The sequence below is a fragment of the Kogia breviceps genome, chromosome 5 (genome assembly GCF_026419965.1).
Source record: "Kogia breviceps isolate mKogBre1 chromosome 5, mKogBre1 haplotype 1, whole genome shotgun sequence".
Classification (NCBI taxonomy): Eukaryota; Metazoa; Chordata; class Mammalia; order Artiodactyla; family Physeteridae; genus Kogia; species Kogia breviceps.
In genome coordinates, this window is record NC_081314.1 from 44,042,160 (window position 1) to 44,067,921 (window position 25,762).

General features: G+C 38.7%; 1 protein-coding gene across 3 annotated transcripts in view; it reads left to right on the top strand.

The window, feature by feature from the left end:
- Positions 1 to 25,762, top strand: part of MLF1 (myeloid leukemia factor 1) — a 48,134-nt gene that overhangs the window by 10,538 nt on the left and 11,834 nt on the right. The window contains exons 2-3 of one of the 3 annotated variants that reach the window (XM_059065536.2): positions 10,203 to 10,774; positions 20,890 to 21,037. In XM_059065536.2, the coding sequence (XP_058921519.2) occupies positions 10,563 to 10,774; positions 20,890 to 21,037 (360 nt within the window). In that variant the 5' untranslated portion in view covers positions 10,203 to 10,562. Of the gene's footprint in view, positions 1 to 10,202; positions 10,775 to 20,889; positions 21,040 to 25,762 lie in introns of those variants that run through there. The other 2 variants (XM_067033910.1, XM_067033911.1) reach the window with 2 other exon arrangements.

The following is a 25,762-nucleotide window of genomic DNA, read 5'->3' on the forward strand; positions in this document are numbered from 1 at the left end:
TCTCCTATACATGCTGGCTAGTGACAAAACAAGTAGCAAGTAAACAACAAATATTAAGAGGGGGGGAAAAGCTCTTGGAAGCATCCAATCACATTTAGTTTAACAGATTGCTTTTATATGGATAAATGGGCTTTTGATACTTTATTTCATACACTATGAAAGTCTGATTTTTCCCAAAGCTATACAGGGACCGCTGACCCAGTCTCTGGCACAGAGGACACTAGCTGTTTCATTTACCTCCAATTGAGGGAGGGCCTAACCTAGAGTTAGAGTCAAAAACCACAAGTACTTCAACTTACAAAACTGGGATGCAAGCATTTTAGAGCACAAGGCAAGATGATCTCAGGTCTTCTTTAAGACAACAGAATTAGAAAGGTAATATAATACCCCAAACTGATAAACTTGTGCTAAATGTTTGCCCACCAGATGAAAAACATTAGTTTGTAATCTAAATATCCTGCAGAAATGAAACTACTGCTTCATGGTGCCAGTATTTTAAGATTTGGACAGCCGGTGATGTGGCAACTGGCATCCACTCACGAAGGCCTTCAGCTGGGAGTCGGGGCACTTCTCAGCTCTCACAACACAGGCCTTGCCGTCAGCACAGCTTTGAGCTATGCTCAGAAGGCAGTACGGGGATGCAACTGGGCTCAGGTATCCTTTCCTGCCATGACAACTCAAGCTCGCAGTAACTAGATCACAGACTCGAAGCCTGCAGGCCAGATTCAGCCCACAGCCTTGTTTCGTTTGGCCTGCTAGTGTATCTTGTTCTTAATTAATTGCTAACTTTAAAAAATTGGAAGATTTCATGTGAAGTTCCATACTACCAGTGGGCATGAATTTCTGCAGGGCAGTCATCTGGAGCTGAATAGCAGTTCCCCTCTTTCCTGGAGACAAGCCCCCTCCAGTGCCCACTGTCACGCCCTTCCAGGCACCCATGACCATACAGCACGGGGATAAGAGTGTGGGTTCCCAGCCAGACTCCCAGGGTTCCACTCCTGGATGTGTGACCTTGAACACATGATTGCTCTTCTCTGACCATCAGCTTCCTCTCATGTAAAATGGGTGTAATAATAGTGTCTATTTCATTAGATTGTTTTGGGGATTAAGAGAGTTAAAACATGTAAAACAGAGTGGTGCCTGGCACACAGTGGAAACAATAAATGTTTGTTCTTATTCTCCTTATCATCTTACCTATTCCACTTCTCTCACTTTCATTACTTACCTGGCCCTTATTGATGTTTGTGGGGTTTTTTTTGCCTTACATGGGCCTCTCACTGTTGTGGCCTCTCCTGTTGTGGAGCACAGGCTCCAGACGCACAGGCTCAGCGGCCATGGCTCACGGGCCCAGCCGCTCCGCGGCACGTGGGATCCTCCCGGACCGGGGCACGAACCCGCGTCCCCCGCATCGGCAGGCGGACTCTCAACCACTGCGCCACCAGGGAAGCCCCGATGTTTGTGTTTTTGACTATGGCTCCAGGTAAAGCCCCATCCTCAGTTGGAGATAAAGGAGACAGCTAGTCTCCTGTGTGCTAGACAGCAAGGCAGCAGGGGTTATACCAGTGCATCGATCAAGAGCCCAGTGGCTTCCAGTCCCAACTCTGCTACTTCCTAGCAATATGCTCGTACACATATTAACTCTCTAAAGCCTGTTTACTTACTTCTATAAAAGAGTAATGGAACTGTTGTGAATTAAAGTGCTTAGTACATAGTAGGTTTTAGCTTTTATCATTAAGAACATGCAGCAGACCACAGCATTCTCCTGCCCACCAGCAACCCCAGGCCTGGCCCACCTCAGTTTCTCCCAACAAGCTCCAGTGCCATTCCATAGTATGAGCCCTGCTGGAGGCTGTGTCCCAAGGGAGGTTCCAGGTCTGAGGATGATAAATGAATTAGGAAGAAACCAGGTATAGCTTGGAGCTGCTTATTATTAACTCCCTGTCACCCCTTCATCTTGTTATGCCCAAGTATATACCCCAGATAGCATTAGAACTTGCATGGCCTTGAAATTAAAAACAACTCTTCTAAGATGGAAGCAAATTTTTTCTACCACTTCAAATAGTAAAAGCATCTAAGCATATGACAAGGATGAAGGCATTCAAGTTCTTAAAGTTTTCCAAAATAATTCCCTCAAGCCCTGGACAGCCTTCTCATATGATTGCCTTCACAGTGGGACATCCACCCACAGCTTGAATTCTCTCCAAATCTTATCAAAGGTTTAAAAATAACCTTTAAAATAATGCTTTAGACAGTCACATTAAACAGTTCCTGAGAACAGATGACCTCAATGGTGTTTCTTAAAGAATGCTACCTAGTATTCAACTTGTTTTAGGTTTCGTGATTCTAAAATCTTTCAATTTTTTAAAGACACAACAAAGTGTTCCTTCTATTTTAGACACAAAAGAAATATAAACAGTTGCAAACATCAAAGAGTTGACTCAATAGAAAAATCCTCCTTATGAAATTATTGTCTGTAGAAAGCTTTCCGAATTTCAATGAAAATAAAGATTAAAAAACAGCTGAATGTTAAATTGATTTTTAAAATTAAGTCATGGGAATTCCCTGGCAGTCCAGTGGTTAGGATTCGGCACTTTCACTGCCGGGCCCGGGTTCAATCCCTGGTCAGGGAACTAAGATCCCGTAAGCTGTGCGGCACAGCCAAAAAAAAAAAAGTAAGTCATGTACAAGAATGGTCATAGCAGCTCTAGTCAAACGCCAAAAAAAAAGAAAAGAAAAGAAAAGAAAAGGAACAATCCAAAAATCTATCAACAGTAGATGTGTAAATTACTTGTGGTAAATTCATACAATAAAATATTACACAGCAATGAAAAATAATAAACTACTGCTACATGCAATAATATGAGTGAATTTTGCAAACATAATGTTAAGCAAAAGAAGAAAATCTCAGAATACTAGTTACTTTTGAGAGAGATGATCTGGGAGGGACCACGAGGGAATTTTCTGGGGTATTTGAAATGCTTTGTATCTTCAACTGGGTGGTGTCTACATAGGTTTATTCATATGTAAAATTTTATTGAGCTGTACATTTACAATTAGTGGACTTTACCATATTTAAATTACACCTCAATTTAAAAGTAAGTTAAAAAACTTGTCAGTCTTCAAGTGTGGATTTCCATAACTACACATGGCTCCATTATGGTCTCTGTGGAAAGTTTGTCACTTAAAAAAAAAATTAGTGTAACATATTTGTACTTGACATTGTCATTCAGATTCCTTGTCTTTGGAGTAATAGCCTTCATTTTATTCATTAAATAACATTTTTGCTACTGTTTGTTTTTAAAGAAAATTCAAAAACCTTTTGATGTACTTAAACCAAACAAGCTATGCCAAAGTTTGGACAATCCTGGCAGCTTCACATATATGCCGTTTCACTCCATCAGGTTCTTCTTCGTTAGGAGAACTACCTAGGGGTGTAGTGAGAAGAAAATGTCCTTGAAGTGGCCCCATCTGGATCAGAATCCCTGTTCTACCAGTCTCCAGCTAGAGGACCTTGGCAAATCACTCCACCTCCCTGAATCTGTTCTCTTCTGCAGAATGGAGATGGTGCCTCCCTCACAGGGTTACTGAGAGAATTAGGATAAAATTTGTAAAACTTTTGGCAGACAATTTTTAGGTGGAAACTGTTAGTAAATGGAAGTGAGCCCTTAGCTAAGTCTATATTTTAAAAAGAACATGGCACGTGCTTCAAAATATCCAAGTCTCGGGCTTCCCTGGTGGCACAGTGGTTGAGAATCCGCCTGCCAACTCAGGGGACATGGGTTCGTGCCCCGGTCCGGGAAGATCCCACATGCCGCGGAGCGGCTGACCCTGTGAGCCATGGCCGCTGAGCCTGCGTGTCCGGAGCCTGTGCTCCGCAATGGGAGAGGCCACGGCAGTGAGAGGCCTGCATACCACACACACAAAAAAAAATCCAAGTCTCAAAGATTTACATCTAAGAAATGTGAGAAAGGCCAAAATTTTGCCCATATTTAACAACAGTATAATCCTTTGTTCAGCCCTGACCCTACAGTGAGCCTTCACTCCCTCCCCAGTGTTTTTCTGTCCTCTCTGGCCTTCCATCACTAGGACAGAACATTCCTCTGCTTCTCTCCTACAAACTTCCTTTTTGCCACCTGAACATTAGGACCCCAGCCCAGGGACTAAGATCTCTTGTTACCAATATCTCAAAGGTGACATTTTCTCAACGTTTTTCTAAATAAAATATGACTCAATTACAATTTGTGCAAAATAACGTGTCCACAGAGAAAACGAGCTATAAAAGTAAACACCACTGGAAAAGTGTGCTGCTTGTTCCTGGAGTGGTGTGAACAAAACTCCTGGTTCTCACCTCAGCAGCAGGCACCAAAAAGGAGGACTTAGCTTTGAAAATTTTTCTCTGTGAAGTAAAATTTGCTTTGAAGGCTTACTTCACTGGAGGAAAAACTTGCTTTAGAGAGTATGATTCTCAAGGGAGAAGAATGCTATTGACATTTAGGACAAGACAGTTCTTCATTGTGCCATACTGTGCCACACATCATGAGATGCTTAGTGTCCTGACTCCACCCAGCGAGGGGAATAAAGATGCCTTCACGGATGCAGCACAGTTGGCAACTAACTCCACCTTGGCATTGTCTCCCTGGGAGAGAAGGAAGGGTCACCCCCAATAGAATGAGAACACAGAATATAAATCAAGTTCAGCTACAGGAAAATAAAATCACATTTCTTGCTCATGAGTTTGTGGATGAGCTGGGTACAATAACTTCTGACAAGTAGAAAGAATTCACGCTTGGGAGGGGGCTACCATGACCAAGTGTGCAACACCTAAGGGGGCACCAGTCATACTGTACACATTGTAGATTTGTAAATTTACTAAATAATTGTCCCATTAATGGAAGTATCTTGAGAGGGAGGCAACTGTTCCTAATTTGAACAATGATGCTGTAGGGACCAGAGGTGGCCCCAACAGGGAGTTTGAAGAGCTTGGACCTATGCTTTTATTATATGTCTTTTATCACTATGTATGATTTCCCCATCGTTCATAAAAATATAATGCAAACGTGTAAGAGGGCTGGTAAGACAGCTAGCTGAAAAGAGAATAAACATGAAAAAGAAAGTGAAAAATTGGATTTGTGATACAACTTTTAATTTTTAAACATTTGAAAGAAAGAGCATGGGGTTAAGACAGATGTCCCCAGATGATCTCAGGTCATGAGACTTTAGTGCCTCAGTAATATATTCACTGGGCCCCCTAGGTCTGAAGAAATACTCAGTAGTTGGTTCTGTTTATTACCAACAACTTAAGTCCAAACAACTTAAATATGTATGCCCTAGAAACTCAGTAGCCTTCTTAAAAATTACATACATTGAAAGAAAAAAATTTTTTTTATATCATTCTTAAATAATCACACTGACAAATGTGTGCCACTCTAGCATGGCTCAACTACTCAAACTTCAGGAACAGATTGAGCTTTGCCATCAACATTTCCTTTTCCACATTCATTTTCACAAGGTACTTCCTTGTCATCGTGGTAATTTCTAAAAACCTAGCTTTCCAAAGCTATGACATCACCTTAAGGAATGTAGCACAGTATTAAAATATGTGAACTATCTCAAGCCAGTAGATTCACAACATCAGACAGATGTCAAGTTTCTGTTTTCGAAATTTTTTAGTTAAAAAAAAAAATTTTTTTTTTTTGGCTGCTCTGGGTCTTCATTGCTGAATGCAGGCTTTCCATAGTTGTGGTGAGCAGGGGCTACTCTTCATTGCGGTGCACAGGCTTCTCATTGCGGAGGCTTCTCTCATTGTGGAGCACGGCTCTAGGTGTGTGGGGTTCAGTAGTTGAGGCGCGTGGGCTCAGTAGTTGTGGCTTGCGGACTCTAGAGTGAGGGCTCAGTAGTTGTGGTGCACGGGCTTAGTTGCTCCACGGCATGTGGGATCTTCCCATACCTGGGATCGAACCCGTGTCCCCTGCATTGGCAGGCAGATTCTTAACCACTGGACCACCAGGGAAGTCCTCCTTCAAATTTTTAAATGTCACGTGGCACCCCCTGTGAATTTGCTGTGCCTCTCCTGCAGCATCTCTGTGCACAGTTTAAGACAAACAGATTAAGACAGTGAAACCCTAGACACATTGAAATTAACTGTAGTAAAGATATTTATCATGGCCTAACACCCATGGCTCTGCAGAGCTAGAATTAAGTCTGAAAGTCCAGCACTCAAGAACCTTCTTGGGCACTTGAGATAATATCTTCAAAAGCATTTTGAAAATTCTGAAGTGCTGTAACAATAATACTTGCCGAATTAGCTGGTAAAAGAGCTGTCTGCTAGAATGTAAGATCCAAGAGGCCAGGGAGTTGTGTATCCTCAATGCCTAGAATAGTGCTCGGGATATAGCTATTTTTTAATAAATAGTTGATGAATTAATAGATGAAAGAAAAGAGGGCACACTGACATTTCAAACTCTTGGTATTTTTAATAGAATTGTAGGGTTTCATGGGTTTCGTGCTTTTCTTTGTATTCTCTCAACTTGGTCAGTGACTTTCCAAATGAAACCTAAGTTGTAGTGTGGTTAAAGATTACTATGTATCTCAGTGTGTTTCTCCTTGGGTTTATCCTGCCTGGGACTCTCTGTGCTTCCTGGACTTGGGTGGCTATTTCCTTTCCCATGTTAGGGAAGTTTTCAACTATAATCTCTTCAGATATTTTCTCGGGTCCTTTTTCTCTCTCTTCTCCTTCTGGGACCCCTATAATGCGGATGTTGTTGTGTTTAATGTTGTCCCAGAGGTCTCTCAGGCTGTCTTCATTTCTTTTCATTCTCTTTTCTTTATTCTGTTCCAAGGCAGTGAATTCCACTATTCTGTCTTCCAGGTCACTTATCCATTCTTCTGCCTCAGTTATTCTGCTATTGATTCCTTCTAGTGTATTTTTCATTTCAGTTATTGTATTGTTCATCTCTGTTTGTTTGTTCTTTAATTCTTCTAGGTGTTTGTTCTTTAGTTCTTCTAGGTCTTTGTTAAACATTTCTTGCATCTTCTGGATCTTTGCCTACATTCTTTTTCCAAGGTCCTGGATCATCTCCACTATCATTATTCTGAATTATTTTTCTGGAAAGTTGCCTATCTCCACTTCATTTAGTTGTTTTTCTGGGGTTTTATCTTTTTCCTTCATCTGGTACACAGTCCTTGCCTTTCCATTTTGTCTATCTTTCTGTGAATGTGGTTCTCGTTCCACAGGCTGCAGAATTATAGTTATTCTTGCTTCTCTAGAGATTATATATGTAAAAGTGTCTACTACTTAGAGGTACTCAAATAATGATTAATTTTTTATAGGGAGATAAAGTAGGGTGGTGGCAAGAATATTAGCTTTGGAATAGGGCTAATTTGGATTTGAATTGACTGGATAATCACCAGATTTCTCTGTGTCTCAGGTTTTCCATATGTAATAGGGAGATAAACATCTTAGTACAGCAGTCCCCAACCTTTTTGGCACCAGGGACTGGTTCTGTGGAAGACAATTTTTCCAGGGATGGGGGGTGGGGAATCGTTCAGGCAGTATTGTGAGCGATGGAAGCGATGGGGAGCAGCAGTTGAAGCTTCACTCGCTCACGGGCCGCTCCCCTCCTGCTGTGTGGCCTGGTTCCTAACAGGCCACGGACTAGTACCGGTCCATGGCCCAGAGGTTGGGAACCCCTGTCTTAGTATACAGAGTTGTTGCAAGGATTAAATGAGAAAATGTGTACAAAGCACTTAATACAATGCCTGGAACATAAGAAGTACAAACAGGAACTATTATCCTAATAGGTAATTTTCACTTTACTTGATTTATCTCATTCCTCTGAGGTAAGTTTCAGGACCTATGAATAGACTGTACATTATATATACCAGGCACATGCTACCTCAGGGCCTTTGCACTGGCCTGGAATGCTCTTCCAATACATGTCCACTTCCTTCCAGTGAGCCTGATCAAATTCACCTTCACGATGAGGCCTACACAGAATTCCCTGTTTATAACTACACACCTCCATCCCCCTTACCCTGCTTGGTTTTTTTCCCCTAACATCTATCACCTTTTAGCATACTACTTTCTGTGTTATTTATTTTCATTCTGCCCTCACAAGAATATACGCTCCAGGAGGACAGGGATTTCTGTCTGTTTTGTTCACCAACACCTCAGTGTCTAGATCAATCACTGACAGAGGGTAGGCACTCAGTATATATTTGTACAATTGAATTGAATTGATTTTAATATATTCCCACTGAATTTTATACTGTTTAATTTGGGTCTATTTTTTTGTTTGTCAGCATAATTTTGAGAAATAATAACTTGCTTTCATCCTGCATCTTTAAGTGTGGCCCATCACCCACATTGGTGTAAGTAGCCTCCACCAGGGAAAACTCCAGGCACCCCACCCAGTTCAACTACTGGCTGTGTGAACTTTGGCAATTTTCTTAGCCTCTCTGTGTCTTGGTTGCATCACCTATAAATGGAAATGAAAAACCATTGCTACTCCATAAAAATCTTTTGAGGATTTAATGAGTTAATACACATGAAGTGCCTATAACAGTGCCTGGCACACATTCAATAAACATGAGCTATTGTTCTTCTATCTACAGCCAAATCCAGGACCTTCTCCCTTTAGTCCTGCTCTGCATCTCTATTCTCCCCTCCTCTGGTATTCATCCTCTGCCAACCCACCTCATCTTTCACCTCCTCCCTCTTTACCTATCTGATCTGAAACTGATGAGGTCTCTTTAGCCTCAACTCTTTTTCCCTCTATTAACTATTTTTTAAGCATTGGCCATTAGGCCCAAACTGCTTTTAGAAGCTCAACTCCCTGACTAACCTGTGCCTGGACTAAAGTTTTCATGTTTTAACAGTGCAATTCTAAGAAAAATCCCAATGGGAACAAGAGGGAAAAACTCACAAGTTGCTTTATTTGACCTTAATCCAGAACTATTTTAATCCTATCATTTATCACCAATAACTTATCCCATTTCATTTAAGTTTTTTTGTTTTTTTAAAGCATGGTCTCCTTAACATCTTGGGTTGTATTATTTTAAAGAGAAAATAATTTCAGGTCTTCTAAAACTATTTTTTTTTTTTGCCTTGAAACTAATCAAGAAGATCCCTAATATGTATATGCTCTCTGAACTTCATTCTGAGGCTGGGGAAGAAAATATCCTCTTCCCCGGAAGGGCTATGCTATCTCAACTTGGGCTGTGAAGGCTGCCCAACCTCATGTCACCAGTCTCGGGAAAGGGGGGCTGCCAGAGAACTTGGCTAAAGGTGGGGAGGTAAAAGGTCAAAAGGATTAAATTTCTGGCTCCCAAAATAACCCTGAGTACTCCTGCCACCTCCAAATCAGGCCCTGCACGCTTCTTCACTCTGGCAGAGTGCCACCTCTCTGGCCCAATCCCAGGAGGCCCTGTGGAGCCATGGATAACACTCTATCTCTCCACATGACAGCCCTCTAGACAGGCTGGGGAGCCCACTTAATTAAGGATGGACATGCAAGGTGTATTTTCTCTCTTCTTAGACTCAATTGTCCTTCTCTTTCTTTAATGTTCTTTCTTTCTTCTTCTCCACCTTTCTCTAGTCTCCTGCAAGTTCTCAGGACAGTGTTTTCCAAAGATCAATAATGTGAGAAACACTGTCATGATGCCCTACCCCCCTTCCCCCAACATATCCAAATCCCACCTGTACTGTTTCCTTAAATTAGCTCACTTTTTCACTTAAGTGTTTAAAGACTAGTTACTCCTTTAAACTTAAAACCAGTTTCACTTGCCATAAACACAAGGCTCAGATATAAATATAATTAAAACAAAAATATATAGTAATGCAATTTTAGTTGGCTTTGGCTGCTTGCTGCAGGCGTTGTGCCTGAGTCCTACTCTGTTAAGGAATGCTGGAGAAGGTGTTAAAGACATACCAGCATCAAAGTGAGACTTGCTTCTTGAAATAGGGACTGGAAAGAGGATGGAAGAGAGCAAAGTTCTCATCTTATTTTTAAATAACATGTCTACGTAAAACTTAAGCATTTCCCACTTTGGGAAACACTGCTTTCAGTTCAGGCTCACAAAAGGCAAATATTGTTTGTTGAAATCGGATAGGCCTCGTCCCATTTCCCTCAAGTACTGGGTACACTATTTACTAACAGTAGTCAAAAACTTTTTGCATATCTTTTCTTATTATTTGTTCACAGCGTCCGACCAACAACCACAGAGTGTTTCGGATATAGGACTCTGCTGTGGATCACAAAATGTGGCCGGTGAATGGGTCTTTGGATGCCATTTAGCCTAAATCTTGACCCATCTCCATTTTCCCGAAGAGACTTGGGGCTCGAGGCCGAGGGGGATTTGCCCAAGGTCACACAGGGAGTAGACTGATTTTTGTGTTCCTGCAGCCCAGAGAACAAGCTATCTTGTGCTACCAGAGGCTTCACGATGGGTTGCCTGGCTGGCGCGTAGCCAAACTTCCAGTCTCCTGTGTTGATGGTGGTTGCCATGGCAGCGGCCCATTGTTTCCCCGCCTCATCTTGGTGACGTTTTGGGACCAGCGTCCAATGGAAAAGCAGCTCCGCGTCAAGCACCGCCTTTCCGACGGGCTCGGCCTTAGCGACTGGGAGACAAGCGTTGACAGTGCTGGACCGGCTGGCTCGGGTCGCGGCCGCGGCGTTACATCGTTTTCCAATCTGTCCGCAAACGCCGCCGCCCGAGACAGAGCCGGGATGTTCGGGATGCTGAGCAGCAGCTTTGAGGATGATCCCTTCTTCTCGTGAGTGTCGGCGGGCCGGGAGCCGGCGGTCGCGCGGGAACTCGGGGATCTTGAGCGGAGCTATTTTAAGGGAAAAGAGTCAGTTAAAACTCAAAAGAGGGCGAGAGGGAATTCGAGTGACTCTAGAAGGCAGCTTGAGGGAGAGGAGGACTTGGGGGGCGTGAGAGGGAACGGAGAAGATTTAGGGGCGTGTGACGGAGAGGAGAGGAGGATTTCGGGATGTGGGAAGGAGGGGAGAGAAATTTGCCGGGCGTGAGGTGGGGGGAGGTCTGTGCAGGCTCCCCCGCCCGACAAACCCGTGTGCCGGCTGCTCTCAACTTGGCCAGACTTCGGATACTTCCCGCCCCCCAACCCCTGTGCTTCTGGTGTTGGGAGTCCCGCCTTCGCAGCCGCAGAGGCTTTGCAGGTGACGACGGTAACTGCCCTCTCGGTGGAACTTCTGCAGAAAATTATACTTACAGTACCCTTTCCACACCTGCTTCTATTCCAAATGAGGGGCAGGGAATGTTTAATAAGTCTTCGAAAAAGGAAACTTTTTTTAAAAAACAGTATTTTCCATAATACGTGCTTATAAGAGCACTTGGAGAGTTTTGCTGTCTCTCCCTGGAAGTGGTTGGAAATTGCCAGGTGCCCTGTTTGTCTCCTTTGCTTGGTTTGTTACAAAGCTAGCCTTGTTTGTAGAGAGACTCCTCTTTCTGTCAAAAGTACAAATAGGACAGGGAAGCAGAGAGAGGTGCACTGAACACCTCAGGTAAACAAGTGCCAACCGGTGAATGGTTCCAAGTGAAATAATATGATGCCTTAAGACGAAGGCATCCAGAAATTAGTTGTTTCATTATGATCTAATTTTATGGGTTTTGCTGTGTCTTGTTTTTTCCTTAGTTCTTCCTTTGTCGATTATATAAAAGTAATAACAAAATCTAGTGATCCCTAAAACAGGAAGATTTGTGTTACTTTTTTACCCAAGTGTTTTGCCAGTTTCAATTTTGACTTTCTGTCCTAATTTATTTTGATCACTTAAATTCTCTATCTATGCAACTTGGGGACCATCTTTTTAAAAAGTTAAAATGTTAACAGTTTACTACATTGATATTTTTGTTTGTTTTTAAAGAAAAATATTATATTGTCTTAAATGTATTAGTACTATATTAAAACCAAATAACATAAAAGTAATAACTGAAAGAAAATTAACAGTAGAAAGGTGAAATGATTAATTTAGAAAAAATTAAATGATTAATATTTTATTCTAAAGATTATTCATTATAATTAAGGGGTGTATGGACTCCAGCAAATTTATCATGCTGTTTTAACTTGTTTAGGAGCAGTTGAGATGCTTATAACCAGTGTCATTTTAACACATTTCAAATTTTGGATTATGATTTGCTCTTTTAAAAGCCTCTGAGAGTAGGGACTAAATATATCCATAGATTAGTTGAGCTGTTGAAGTGGCTCTTATGTAATTGTGACATCAGTACAATGGGCGACAGTTAAGAAGATTATGACAGACAACTTTTGAGTTGTATTGTCTTTGATTATATCAAAAGAGCAATGAACTAAACCAAACCATGAATGTATAATTAGTACCTTCTTTAAAACGTCTAGCAAAAGTGTAATTTAAACTCTTGGGTGACACTTTCTGAGCAAAGGCAATGAACCCAAGAGTCAGGATCAGAAATAGTAACAGACCACAAATAGTAGGCATACATCAAAGAACACTCTTCCCCTGGGCTTAGGATGGATAGGACCATCAGTTACATGTCAGTAGGTTTTTCAGTCATCATTTTCTGTAGCCTTCTTCAAATGCAGGCAGCCATATCATAGAAATCTGGGATAAAATTAATTAACTTTATAAAACTGACTTATAATTTCTTTGCTCCACAATTAACATAATTAGGGGAGACCAGGGAGAAACAGAATGTGAGTTTATATTTATTTCAAGTAATGTGTCATTTGACCCACCCCTTTTACCCAAACCCCAAACAAAATGAGAATCCACTACTTAGTACAAGTCAAGCATAAGGAATTGATAAAGGTGACAGACTCCTTATTAAATCATCCACTGACCTTAAGGAACACAGAAGGGTTCCATGCCCACCACCTTTTATATAAGTATTATCCCTATTGCTAACATTATGTGTCTGGTCATTGGGTTCCCTAGTGGCTATTTTAATGTCTGACATGTAGAAAGTATTCAAGAGATATTGCTTAATGACAATCTGGTGTCTTCTACTCTGTCTTGTAGTTAATGTGGTATTTAGTTGATTGCTGGATTGCTGAAAGTAGTTACAGATGGTCCCCAATTTACGATGGTTCCACTTAAGATTTTTCAACTTTACCATGGTGAGAAAACAATACACATTCAGTAGAAACCATACTTTGAATTTTGAATTTCAGTCTTTTCCCGGGCTAGTGACATGTGGTACAATACTGTCACGAGGTAGGCAGAGGCAGGGGCAGTGAGCCTCAGCTCTGTCAGCCACATGATCACGAGAGTGAACAACCCATCACTGACAACCATTCTGTTTTTCACTTTTAGTACAGTATTCAATAAATTACATGAGGTATTCAATACTTTATTATAAAGTAGGCTTTGTGTTAGATAGTTTTGCCCAACTGCAGGCTAACGTAAGTGTTCTGAGCACGTTTAAGGTACACTAGGCTAAGTTATGATGTTTGGTAGATTAGATGTATTAAATGCATTTTCGACTTATGGTTATTTTTACCTTACGAAGGGTTTATCAGGATGTAACCCCATCACAAGTAGAGGAAGATCTGTATGTGCATTCAACAGGTGCCATTGTCGTTGTTGGCACTTTCTAATTTAAATACTACCATTTTCTAAATAATTCATTAGTTTGGAATCAGGGATATTAATAATAAGCACACTCTACTAATTTACTAATTAAAAGTGGGCAGACAAAAAGTATATACTTCTTGGATACAAAATTAGAATTATTAAATAAGTTGGGACTAGTAAAATACAGTGTCAAATTGTCAAACACTTTAGAGATTTGAGTAAAAAACAAAATCTAGTCTTGAATTCAAATATATTCATTTTTAATGTTTACCTTCCTAAAATAGCACATATTAAATGTTTCATCAGAAAATTAAAGGGAAACTTTAAAAGTGATATTTTAAAGTTCATTGTTTTATTATATATTTGGGACATTTTTGGTGTCATAATATGTTTCAGAGCTGAAGTTATTTCAGTGAAAATTGCCTCACAGTATACATCCACATATACCTTTTTAAACAAATAATACTTGTAATTTGGTTAAAAAAACAAAGGCTAAAAGCTAGCACTTCCTGGCATGCAGTTTTCTCTCAAGAATACTACTTTCTCCTCCCGTTTGCATTTTCTTAAGAATAGAAATATGCAAGTATGGACAGAAAAATTAATTTGAGAATAAAATGATTTTGGCATCTATCCTACACCCTAAAAAACATTGGTTATTAAATGTAAAAGTTTACATATATTTAGTACAATCTAGAAACTTCTGCTTTGTACAGAAACATGAACTTCGAATCTTCTGAGCTACGGAAAGAAATTCTGATTGTGCAAAGAATAGCTATGTTACCACTTATCAGCTATTAGACATTAAACAGCCTTTAATAAGGCAAATCAGCCTTATTTTTCATAGTAAATTGTTAGCATTTCTTTAAGCCACCCAAACTCTTCATGTGGGCACCATATTGTGATGACCAGTCTTTGGTTAAAGAAACCCTGCATATATTCTTAGGATGTTACTTTTTCTATCTCCTCGCTCTCATCAGGGGCTAAAACTTACATATCTATAATCTCTTTTTTTTTTTTTTTTTTTTTTGCGGTACGCGAGCCTCTCACTGTTGTGGCCTCTCCCGTTGCGGAGCACAGGCTCCGGACACGTAGGCTCAGCGGCCATGGCTCACGGGCCCAGCCGCTCCGTGGCATGTGGGATCTTCCCGGACTGGGGCACGAACCCGCGTCCCCTGCATTGTCAGGCGGACTCCCAACCACTGCGCCACCAGGGAAGCCCTATAATCTCTATTTTTAATTTTAAAAAATTTATTTATTTTGCACTTTGGCGGTAGTCAGAGGACACTGCTTTGACCTACTTACTGAGTTGAGAGTGAATGTATTACACATACAAGACAGGCACTGACTGATATTTTCTTGATTGAGAATATTGCCACAGCAGAAAATAAAACAAAATCACCTTATTAAATAAGCTAGACTGTTCGTTCGGGGCATTCTTTGGCTCGTTAAGTACGAACCATTGAGTTAGGAGCCAAGGAGCACAACACGATTATGACATAGTCAAAGAATGCCATTTGGTACCATCTGATCATATCATAATGCTTAGTTCTATCAATGACTTTGTAAGCATTCACACAGAAGTAGGGGAGTACCTACAGGATGGGGAGGAGCCATAGTCATTCCTACATCTCTTACAATATCAAAGCCTTCTGCCACACCACCATTTTAAACTGTACTTCGAAACAGTTGGCAAATAAAATTGCCTATGGAAATGTAATTCATTCTTCAAGTATTTCTTAGTTTTCTACTATATGCCCAGCCCCGTGGACTTTGTTATAAATTTGTAGAAGTCAGAGTCCATGCCCTAAAAGATTCTCTTACGAAGGTTGTATGCATTATTTCTAGTGTCGAAAATATATCATCTGATCTATTTTCTTTATCGACCCATACACCTTACTGAGACTAGGAAACATTTTTTTGTGATCAAAGACACGTAGCAATCTGCTTATGCCACTACCATGTATAGTGGAAGGAAGGAATTTCCCTTGATGAATGGGACTGCCATATCAGTTATCTAAGACCCTTGTGTAATAAAGAATAGTGTACTTCTTTTTTACTTAGAAGCACAAATATCTATATTCTTGTATAGGCCAGTAAAATTGTAATTCTGGTAAAATATATATATTACATGTATATATAATATATATATTTATTATATATATATACACAACATATATATTTGAGAGAATCTTAAAGAAAAAAAAACTAATTCTGAAGTGAAACATTACCAGTCCTTAAAAAAAAACACTTTTATGTTGAGGTTATCCCAAGAGACCCAGAATCAATCTAGGAGTTAAGATTTTTTTGTCGGGGGAGGGGGCAACAATTTTTCCTAGCTTCTGATAGGCAATATAACGGAGTAGGAAACATATGTTTGGTGCCAAATTTCATTCTGTTTGATTGTGGTTTGTATCAGCAATGCTGAAAGAAGTATGGCCATCCTAATAGTATAAGTAAATTTTTCCTCATTTAAATGAATATGTATTCTCATGGAAAATCTGAAGACTGTAGAAAATTTGGTAAAGGAAATCATGCAACCCAAGATTTTAGCTCCTATCATTATTTTGGTGTATTTCGTTTCTATTTTCCATATATGAAATTTTTTCTCCAAAATTGGAACCAAACTTTATGGTTATAAGTATACTGTTTTGGCTTCCCTGGTGGTGCAGTGGTTAAGAATCTGCCTGCCAATGCAGGGGACATGGGTTCGAGCCCTGGTAGGGGAAGCTCCCACATGCTGTGGAGCAACTAAGCCCTGCGCCACTACTACTGAGCCCGTGCGCCTAGAGCCCGTGCTCGGCAACAAGAGAAGCCACCACAATGAGAAGCCTGCACACCACAACAAAGAGTAGCCCCTGCTCACCACAACTAGAGAAAGCCCGTGCAGCAACAAAGACCCAATGTAGCCAAAAATAAATAAATAAATAAATTTATAAACATAAATATACCGTGTTTTTCCTCAACATATACCATAAGCATTTCCCTAGTCTTTAGGTATGCTTTAAAGCATGAATTTAGTGGATGCAAAATATTGCATCCTGTGGATGTACAAAGAATATTTTTAATATACATCTTTAACCACATTTCAAGTTATTACTTTAGACCAGTTTATGTACACAGTATGACCAGTTTATAGGGTATTAGCTTTGTAAAGTGTCATCATATTTCTAGTTTATTTTCCTAGAAGAATGAAACATTAATCTTTTTTCTTTTTTAAAAAAATATTTATTTATTTGGTGGCACCGGGTCTTAGTTGCAGCACACGGGATCTTTGTTATGGCCTGTGGGATCTTTAGTTGCGGCATGCGGAATCTTTAGTTGCTGCATGCGGGATCTAGTTCCCTGACCAGGAATCAAACCTGAGCCCCCTGCATTGGGAGTGTGGAGTCTTAACCGCTGGACCACCAGGGAAGTCCCAAAACATTAATTTTCAAAAGAGAACAATATGAATAAATAGAAAAATGTAAAAACTCTTCCTACCTGAGAAAACAAACTCTCTTAGATTAATTTTTAAAATATTAAAATAACTTCTTGCTACAACAAGAGATTTTGCCTTTGTTAAAAAAGAAAAAAACTGGGCTTCCCTGGTGGCGCAGTGGTTGAGAGTCCGCCTGCCGATGCAGTGGACGCGGTTTCGTGCCCCGATCCGGGAGGATCCCACATGCCGCGGAGCGGCTGGGGCCGTGAGCCATGGCCGCTGAGCCTGCGCGTCCGGAGCCTGTGCTCCGCAACGGGAGAGGCCACAACAGTGAGAGGCCCGCGCACCGAAAAAAAAAAAAAAAAAAATGTGTTTTTGGAATGTGTAATACACGCTTATGGCAAAAACTCAAAAAAGGTAGTTGTGATTGATCTGTGCACTTTTCTATATGTGCTTTACTTCAGTAAAATAATTTAAGACAAAAAAAGACTCCCGGGGCTTCCCTGGTGGCGCAGTGGTTGAGAATCCGCCTGCCGATGCAGGGGACACGGGTTCGTGCCCCGGTCCGGGAAGATCCCACGTGCCGCGGAGCGGGTGGGCCCGTGAGCCATGGCCGCTGAGCCTGCGCGTCCGGAGCCTGTGCTTCGCAACGGGAGAGGCCACAAAAAGTGAGAGGCCCGCGTATCACAAAAAAAAAAAAAAAGAAAAAGACTCTCCCACCTTTGGCCCTCAACCATCTAGCCACCCTCTCAGAATGCAACCACTATGACCAGTTTGCTGCATAGCCTCCTGGGGATATATTCTATACATTTATAAGCATATGTACATGAATTTTTTTAATATAAGTGGAGGTATACTATATATCTTGCTAATCCTTCGATATAAATATCTGCCTTGCACTTTTAAAGGTGGCATTATATTCCATCTGAATGCTTTTAAAGTGCTGAAAAGTCTTCAATGGCTCGTTTCCTATCCTTTTTTGGTTATTGTTTCATCAGTCAGTCCAGAAACAACTGTGGGCCAGATAATTTTGTACAGTAGAGGGAGCAAGAGAGATGTGTCCCCTTTCCTCAAGAAGCTTCTAATTGGGCAGAAAAGACAAATAATATTTTCTGTATGATATTTTGTTTTCAAAAGTCTTTGTTTTATAAAGAGGGCTAACACAAATAGCAAGACTTTATTTTTTAACTTAAATTTTTAAAAAAATTTCCCCTTGACTCCCAATAATGGTAACCTATGCCTTCCCTTCAAGGGAAAGAAAGAAAGTAGAAAAAAATATTGAGGAGTACATAAAAGAAAAATGATAAAATAGTTGAAACAGTCAGTACTGTTCAGACATGCTGCAATGGGTTTAAGGCTGACGAAAATAAAAGGAGTAAACCTTCCCACCTACGTTGATATTGTGGAAAACGAAATTTACTCTAGCAACTTGAAGCAGAAAACCATTTATTACAGGGCATTAGATGGCTTCGAGAATCACTGTCATGGCTGAAGAAACAGACTGTAGGTTGAACTTTCAGGAATGACCCTCAAACTCACATCACATCCAGACCACTGGGGAAGCAACTGCCACTTCCCAAGTTAGGAATCACTAAATTGGGAAGCTGCTGTTACTCCTAACTCCAAAGCCATTGTGTACCTGCTAGCAACCATGTCAGCGAAGTGGATTTCACTTCCTGTCCCCCAATACCCATAAAGCTCTAGTGATGAGACACTCTGAGTTGCTAATACTGCTACAGAAAAACTGTGTAGCTCTGTGATCATGTTTACCAACAAACAGAAGTAATAGTACATACAGACTCTCCCACACCTCTACCTTCCAGTTGTCCATTGTCCGTAATTGGCAGAACCTAAATCCAGAATCTTAGCTGCAGTGGGGTCTAGGAAATTAAATTTTACCTTTTGAGCTTCTGCAGTATAAAAAGGCACATTAAAAGGAAGTTGAAATGGATTGAATGCCAATCTGTCTTTTATATCCTCTTCCCCTTCCTCCAATCTGTAGCTCCCTTCCAACCCCAATGTTCTTGTCTCCTTTGTGTTGCTATTTTAAAGCAGGTAAGTGAAAATAACTATACATGATGGGGAGGATTAAAGTCTACAGTCACGCTACCCTCCCCTCATTTCCTTTTTCAGAGGATAAATTATTGCTCCCAAGGTAATCCTTTGCTGTGCTGTGTCTCAGGAATGAAGGAAAAAGAAAATTATAAGATCTAGAGATCTGCTGTATAACATTGTGCCTGTAGTTAACAATACTGTATTGTACACTTAAAATTTTCTCGGAAGGGTAGGTTTCATAGGAAATGCTCTTACCACAGTAAAAATAAAAGAAAATTGTAAAAAGCTAGAGAAGCTAATTTGATAGAAGAAAGAGAGAGTAGTCTATGAGGCCTTGGATTGAAAGGGTATGGGGAGGAGGTTAAAACAGGAAATCTCAAATACTGAACCAAACTGTAGGACTAAGCACACATTCCAGCTTCTCTCTCCTAATTCAGACCTATAAACTCACTTAAAATACTTTTAACCACTCATGTCCCTGCATCCATTTATTTCTTTATCTTGTTCAAAATATGTAAGTAACTGCAAACATTTGAGGAAAACTAACATCATGAAAGACAGAAGCTACACTAACCAAACAGAAGAACCAACATTTAAGGAAACAAAACTAATGAAACAGAAAAGACTATGGAATGTGAGATTAATACCTTCAGGAGACCTTCATTTCTAGCATAGCCAAGAAAGCTCCAGTTGTACCAACTCTCCTTCAGATAACACTATAATGCCAGAATAAAACACAAAAACAACTTTCTGGAGAAGGTACTGGAAAATGACCAATATCAGACATACACTGGAGGTGACTCAGCAGTTGGAAGAAGGGAAAGCAATGGTAGCCTATGGGTAAGCTTGATCTGTGCTATGTAGGGGTGGCTAAAACTTGAAACCGTCTGGATAAGAACCAGGCTCAAAGTTCACTGCAGCCACAGTCACAGGAAAATGAGTGAAGCCCCAAAAGGGGAGAGAATCAGAGAGGGTGATCTCTAAGAACTGTTAATAAATTCTGCACAAGTCTCCATTTGAGCCTTACACCTTGTATACGTGGGAGAGACACAAAAGACGCTTATGGAGATATGTGAAATATCATAGGCGTTGGAGTTAGTTACAAGATGAAAGGCAGAGATAGAAAACTGAGTCAGAAATAAAATTTCCATGCAAAGGTCATAGTCTGGTGAAAACTGAAGAGCTACCAAAGGATCCTGGCTGTGTAAGCTGATGTTAAGAAAATGAAAAGGCAAGTCCAAAATTGGGGGAAAAAGTATTTAGAAGACATATATAACAAAAGCCTGATGTCTAGAATATATAAAGAACTCTTACAACTCCATAACATTAAGACAAAAAAAACCTGTTTTTAAAAAAATAATGTTGTATCTTTTATGGTATTCATAACATAGCTATAGTTCTCAATGCTCATATTTAATAAATAAGAGTGAAAAAATAAAACAAGCCAGCATTCTTTATTAGCTCTCACTAGAATTTATGTAGACTGCCCAAAGTGGCCTCTACCTGGTAGCAATGTTTTTCAGTCCTTTTTTGCCATTTCCTTTAGTGCTGGCTTAAGCTACCTGAGATGTGATAAATACTTTGTATTTATCAATTTCATACAATGAGGTAAATAAAGGTATATTTTTACTATTATACATAAATGAATTATGGCAGATAACAAACAGAACAGGTTTTGTCTTCATGAATAGTGGGTCTTTATGAGATAATTCTATTCTCCTAAACTCTTCTTTTGTCTCTTTAACAAGCATATTAGCCCAAAATCATTCTTTGTAGTATTAAGCTGCCTACTTATTATTTAAATTCCAACACTTACTCTTACATGATTATATGTATTTTCAACAGCGATTCTTATATGGCACACCGAGAAAGTATGCGACAGATGATGAGAAATTTTTCTGAACCTTTTGGAAGAGACCTGTTCAGCATCTCTGATGGCAGAGGAAGAGCTCATAACCATACGGGACATGAGGATGGAGAAAATTCCTTGACTGTAAGTTCTTTATTTTAAAGTTAGTAAAGAAAAGTATTACAGAAGAATATATCTCTGACAACAGGATATGACTAATACTTACGTAATAGATATAACTTATGTAAAAGGAGGGACCGGTTGGAAAGCTGAGTTCTTTAACAATGAATTGTTAATTGTATAGAATTCCACTGTGCTACTAAAAACTTTTAGCACTATAAAGTTATATATTATAAGCCAAACTTAAAACATCATTTTCCATATGTATATAGTATTTTCCTCACCTATCATTTACTCCCATGTCTTACATTAGAACAGGCAAGGAAATATCATTGCATACAACACTTTTTTTTCCCACTTTAAAATAAAAAACTATAGTATAATGCTTTATTCTCTATTGGACCAGGAAAAAACAGTCTTCTGCATGGCTACCTTGGACCTTCAAAACTTAGATTAACTTTTAATTGTATTCAAAAGCCTTGCAAAACTACAATATATATTCAGAAGTCTTGTCTGAGAGCAAAACTAAAAGGTTACAAACATACTCAACTCAAAAAAACCCCCCAAAAAACAGGATATTTATATACCTTAAGTATTTTCTTTTCTGCTTATTTCTATTGCTTCTTCAACCTCAGAAATGGCAGTTCTAGAACAACAAATCCACAGGAGTTTCTAAAAGATAAATCTCTGCAATAGAAATGTAGATATTTGGAACTCAGTAAACATTTTGAATTGGTCAATTGGGAAACTTCCAGAATCTTCCAGGAAAACATTTTCGTATTTTCTATTTGCAGTGGTCTTAAATAGAGCACAATGTTTCAAATACTCCTAAGACCTTTGATGGATAACATTGCATTTGCCATTTAAATGAAAGTAATCTTCACCTTCTATTTCACATACATATTATTCCAATATATATATTAATTACATTCTAGTTATTTTTAAAATTAATGTGGTATCATTATATATATATTTTACTGTTAGGGCTATAAACTTCCATAAAAGTTAAAAATTAAGGTCAAAGGAAAAAATGGTCAAAGAGAGCAGAAAAATCAAATATGACATTCTAAAATTTTATCTTTCACATGAGCATTGAAGCATTTTACATATCTGCTATAACCACAGCAAAGAAAGAGTAGGGCTGTACATAGTGCTTTGTATTTACATGCGTAAATGAGCTACTTGTAGCCTTTGTAGAAAAAGAAGTGACAGTTTTATTCCCTTGTAAGCGTAGAAAGGAGATCTGTTTATAATTCAGCTATAAAGTTCTTATTGAGGATACCTAAGCTGTAACTCTGCTGGTCATCCTTTGGAAGTAGAAGTAAATGTTTCTTTCCTGGGTACTTGTGCTTAAAACATCTGAATGTTTAATGAGCTGGAATAAGAAATATATGTAACCAAATAAAGAGATACATTTCTGTGAAACTGTAGTTTATACGATTCATAATTTAGAACTATTTGTATTTTAGCTTGCCTCATATTTGCCTTGCCAATGTGGCTTGAAATCAAGTTTTGGGGAACCCAAAAAACCCACACAGCTGAAGTAATATGGTGGCATAAATGTGATGATTGAATAAGGAAAGTCAAGCAGGAAAACAACTCTGAATATAAAGGAAGGCCAAGACCAACATTTGAATGAAAAACTAAAATAGTTGCTACCTTGTCCGGTTTATAGTGACATAAATTAACTTTTGTCTAAGATTATTAATCATAGGTGTAGGCTAAAGTCTGTAGCATTATCCAGTAGAGCATTCTGGATGATGCAGATGTTCTAAATCTGCCCTGTTCAGTGTGGTTAGCCACATATGGCTATCGAGCCCTTGAAATGTGCCCAGTGCTACTGAATTTTTAATTAAATTCTAATTATTTTAAAACTAATTTTAAATAGCCACATGTGGCTGTTGGCTACCTTAATGGAGAGCATGATGATATTCAAATAGACTGGAAAGCTTTTAGCTTTTTTTTAAACCAATGCTGAGTAAAGTACACTAATCACCTATATGTGAACCTATTGTCTTATTTTTTAATTTAATAAAAATCTCTTTAGATATTTTCCCAAGAAAAACTGCAGTACTCATCTACCTATTAAATAAAAAGTAAATGGTAGTTTTTACTATCTCAGATTTAGGCAAAACCATTTCATAAAACTTTGAGTTTTATAACTTTTTATATAGTCAGTACTGCTAGGTAGTATTTAGTTGCCTCTCCCATCTAAAATCAAGTAATATACATTCTTCTTCAATTACATTATATTGTATCAACTGTCTTAGAAAGCTAACACCAGTGGGGTTTTTTCTTGTTCAAACTATGAAAACTCCTTGCCAACCAAGAGTACCAAGCACTATCCTAGGGCAGTTGAAGGGCAGTAGTAATTTTTAAATATAGGAATTTCATCCAGTTTTCCAAGGAACATTCAGCTTCTCTTTTAGCCAAAACACTTTTTCTTTCCCAGTACATTATAATTTATACTGGTGAGATATGGCTCACCTTTTTTCCCCTAGGGTGTGATACATTTGACATGTTTATGTCTCAGTATGAAAGACTTATGTAATAGCAAAACTAAATAAATTAATTAAAAGAAAACAAAAACAAACAAACAACAGTAGTAACAGAAGACCTCTATCCTAACTTGACTTTTCTAAGTCAGTGTCTTATAACTAGATGTGAAAGTAGAAACAGAAATTAGAAATTGACAGAAGATGAAAAAGATGGCTGCCTAGTTTGAAAAGAGCACAGTGAAGAAAACAGTAGGCTTTTTGAGCATGCTGGCTGTTTTATTTGAACTTTTATTAACAGTTTACACAAACTTTTTTTCCTCTTTTTATGAAGCTATAACTTTTAAAATGAGTATTTTGATAAGTAGTGAGCCATATACTGATGACTTTTTTTTTTTTTTTCCTGGTATGTGGGCCTCTCACTGTTGTGGCCCCTCCCTTTGTGGAGCACAGGCTCCAGACGCGCAGGCTCAGCGGCCATGGCTCACGGGCCCAGCCGCTCTGCGGCATGTGGGATCTTCCCGGACCGGGGCACGAACCCGTGTCCCCTGCATCAGCAGGCGGACTCTCAACCACTGTGCCACCAGGGAAGCCCATATGCTGATGCTTTTAAGCATAGTGGATGAAAATTTATATTTCAAATAGACACTTGATAACTCTTTTCTTTATTTTTGGCCCATTTCTTGACGTTTGTCATCTTTAACAGCCCTATTAGGAGGGAAAACAGAGACACCTACAGAAGTAGGAGAACCATCAGCTTTGACGTTTTCCTGTGTTTGTACTATTAGAATTTTCTTCAGTTCATGATTTCCTTATTTGGATATTTTTAAGCCAGTTGTCCATTTTGAGAGGATTGGTTTGTTTAAAACTATAATTTAATCTGTAAAGTTATTTAATTAGGCAGTTTATAATTCAAGATACGACATGTGACCATTTGACAATTAGATTGAGAGATGGTGCCAGAGTCAATGTAAAATCTGTTTTTCCTTTCAGTAAAAAGAAACAGAAAGAGGAATTTTACTGGTACATCAATACACTTTGGAGATTACTGTTCTACATATACAGTATAAGTATATATCATCTGATATAACTTATAAAATTGAATATAAACACGGTTTTCTCTACTTTTTTTTGACATAACTTACACAGGGAGAAAATTATCACAGAATGATGGTAAAACTTTATATATACCTTTTACCAAGAAATTCAAAATTTATTTTCAACATTTAAAACTTCCAAGTAATGAAAGCTTTTAATTTGTATACGTGTCTAAAAATTTATTTTTATTCATCTTTACCTATTGAGGAATATAATTTATGAACTATTAATTTTGATTATTCCATCTATTATACTTAATGTTCTTTTTCCTATCGAAGACTCCAAATATCTTTAAATATCTATGTGTGTTCCTTTCTGAAGTCCATATTTCTTATTCCATAAATTAGTTCTTAGGAGGTATTCATTAAATTTTTGGCCAAATATCTCTAGTAATTTTTTGAAATGCTATTAATTTAGATACTTTTGATTTTTAACGGGTTAAAGGAAAGATTAACTGAGTTTTTAAAAAATATGGAATAGCTGAACAAAGGAAAGATTATATAATCTTAATCTTTGTACCTTATGTGTTAATTTTGGTATGAATTTGCATTTCCTTTGAGAAATGTTTGTCTCAATCCATAGCAAATACTTTGTCTTTCAACTGCATTTAACAAATACTAGAGTAGTCTTATTTAAAAGTGATATATGGTCTCTCTATTTGCCTGCCAGGGTCCTGTCAGGCTCTACAATGAATAATAAGCAGATAACTTTAAAAATATATGTTGAATTCTTTTTGATTAAGAGATTCTGTAATTTGGTTAGCCCTGAACTGTATGATTATGCAGTGCATTTCTCTCTTTTTCAGAGATTGTTATATAATAAATATCATAACCAAAATTAATTGGATTTTTTTTCTAGGTGGTGAGTTCTCTTGTGCCTTTTGGCAGTTTTGGTAGTATGGTTCATATCATAAGACAAACCATTTGAGCAATATTTTCTGACAAATATTTATTTTTCATTAACTCAAGCAAACTGAATTGGCATGCCATCTCACTTTCATAATGGCTTTTTAGCATTTGTCACTGAAAACTTGTTTCATGTGTTAAATTTATCTTAGAGTGTTTAGGCCTGTGTTTTGTGAAGTAAGTAATATCAACATAATAAAATCAGTTTTCCAAAAGAAATAGTACCTTTTAGTTGATGACTATTCACTTGA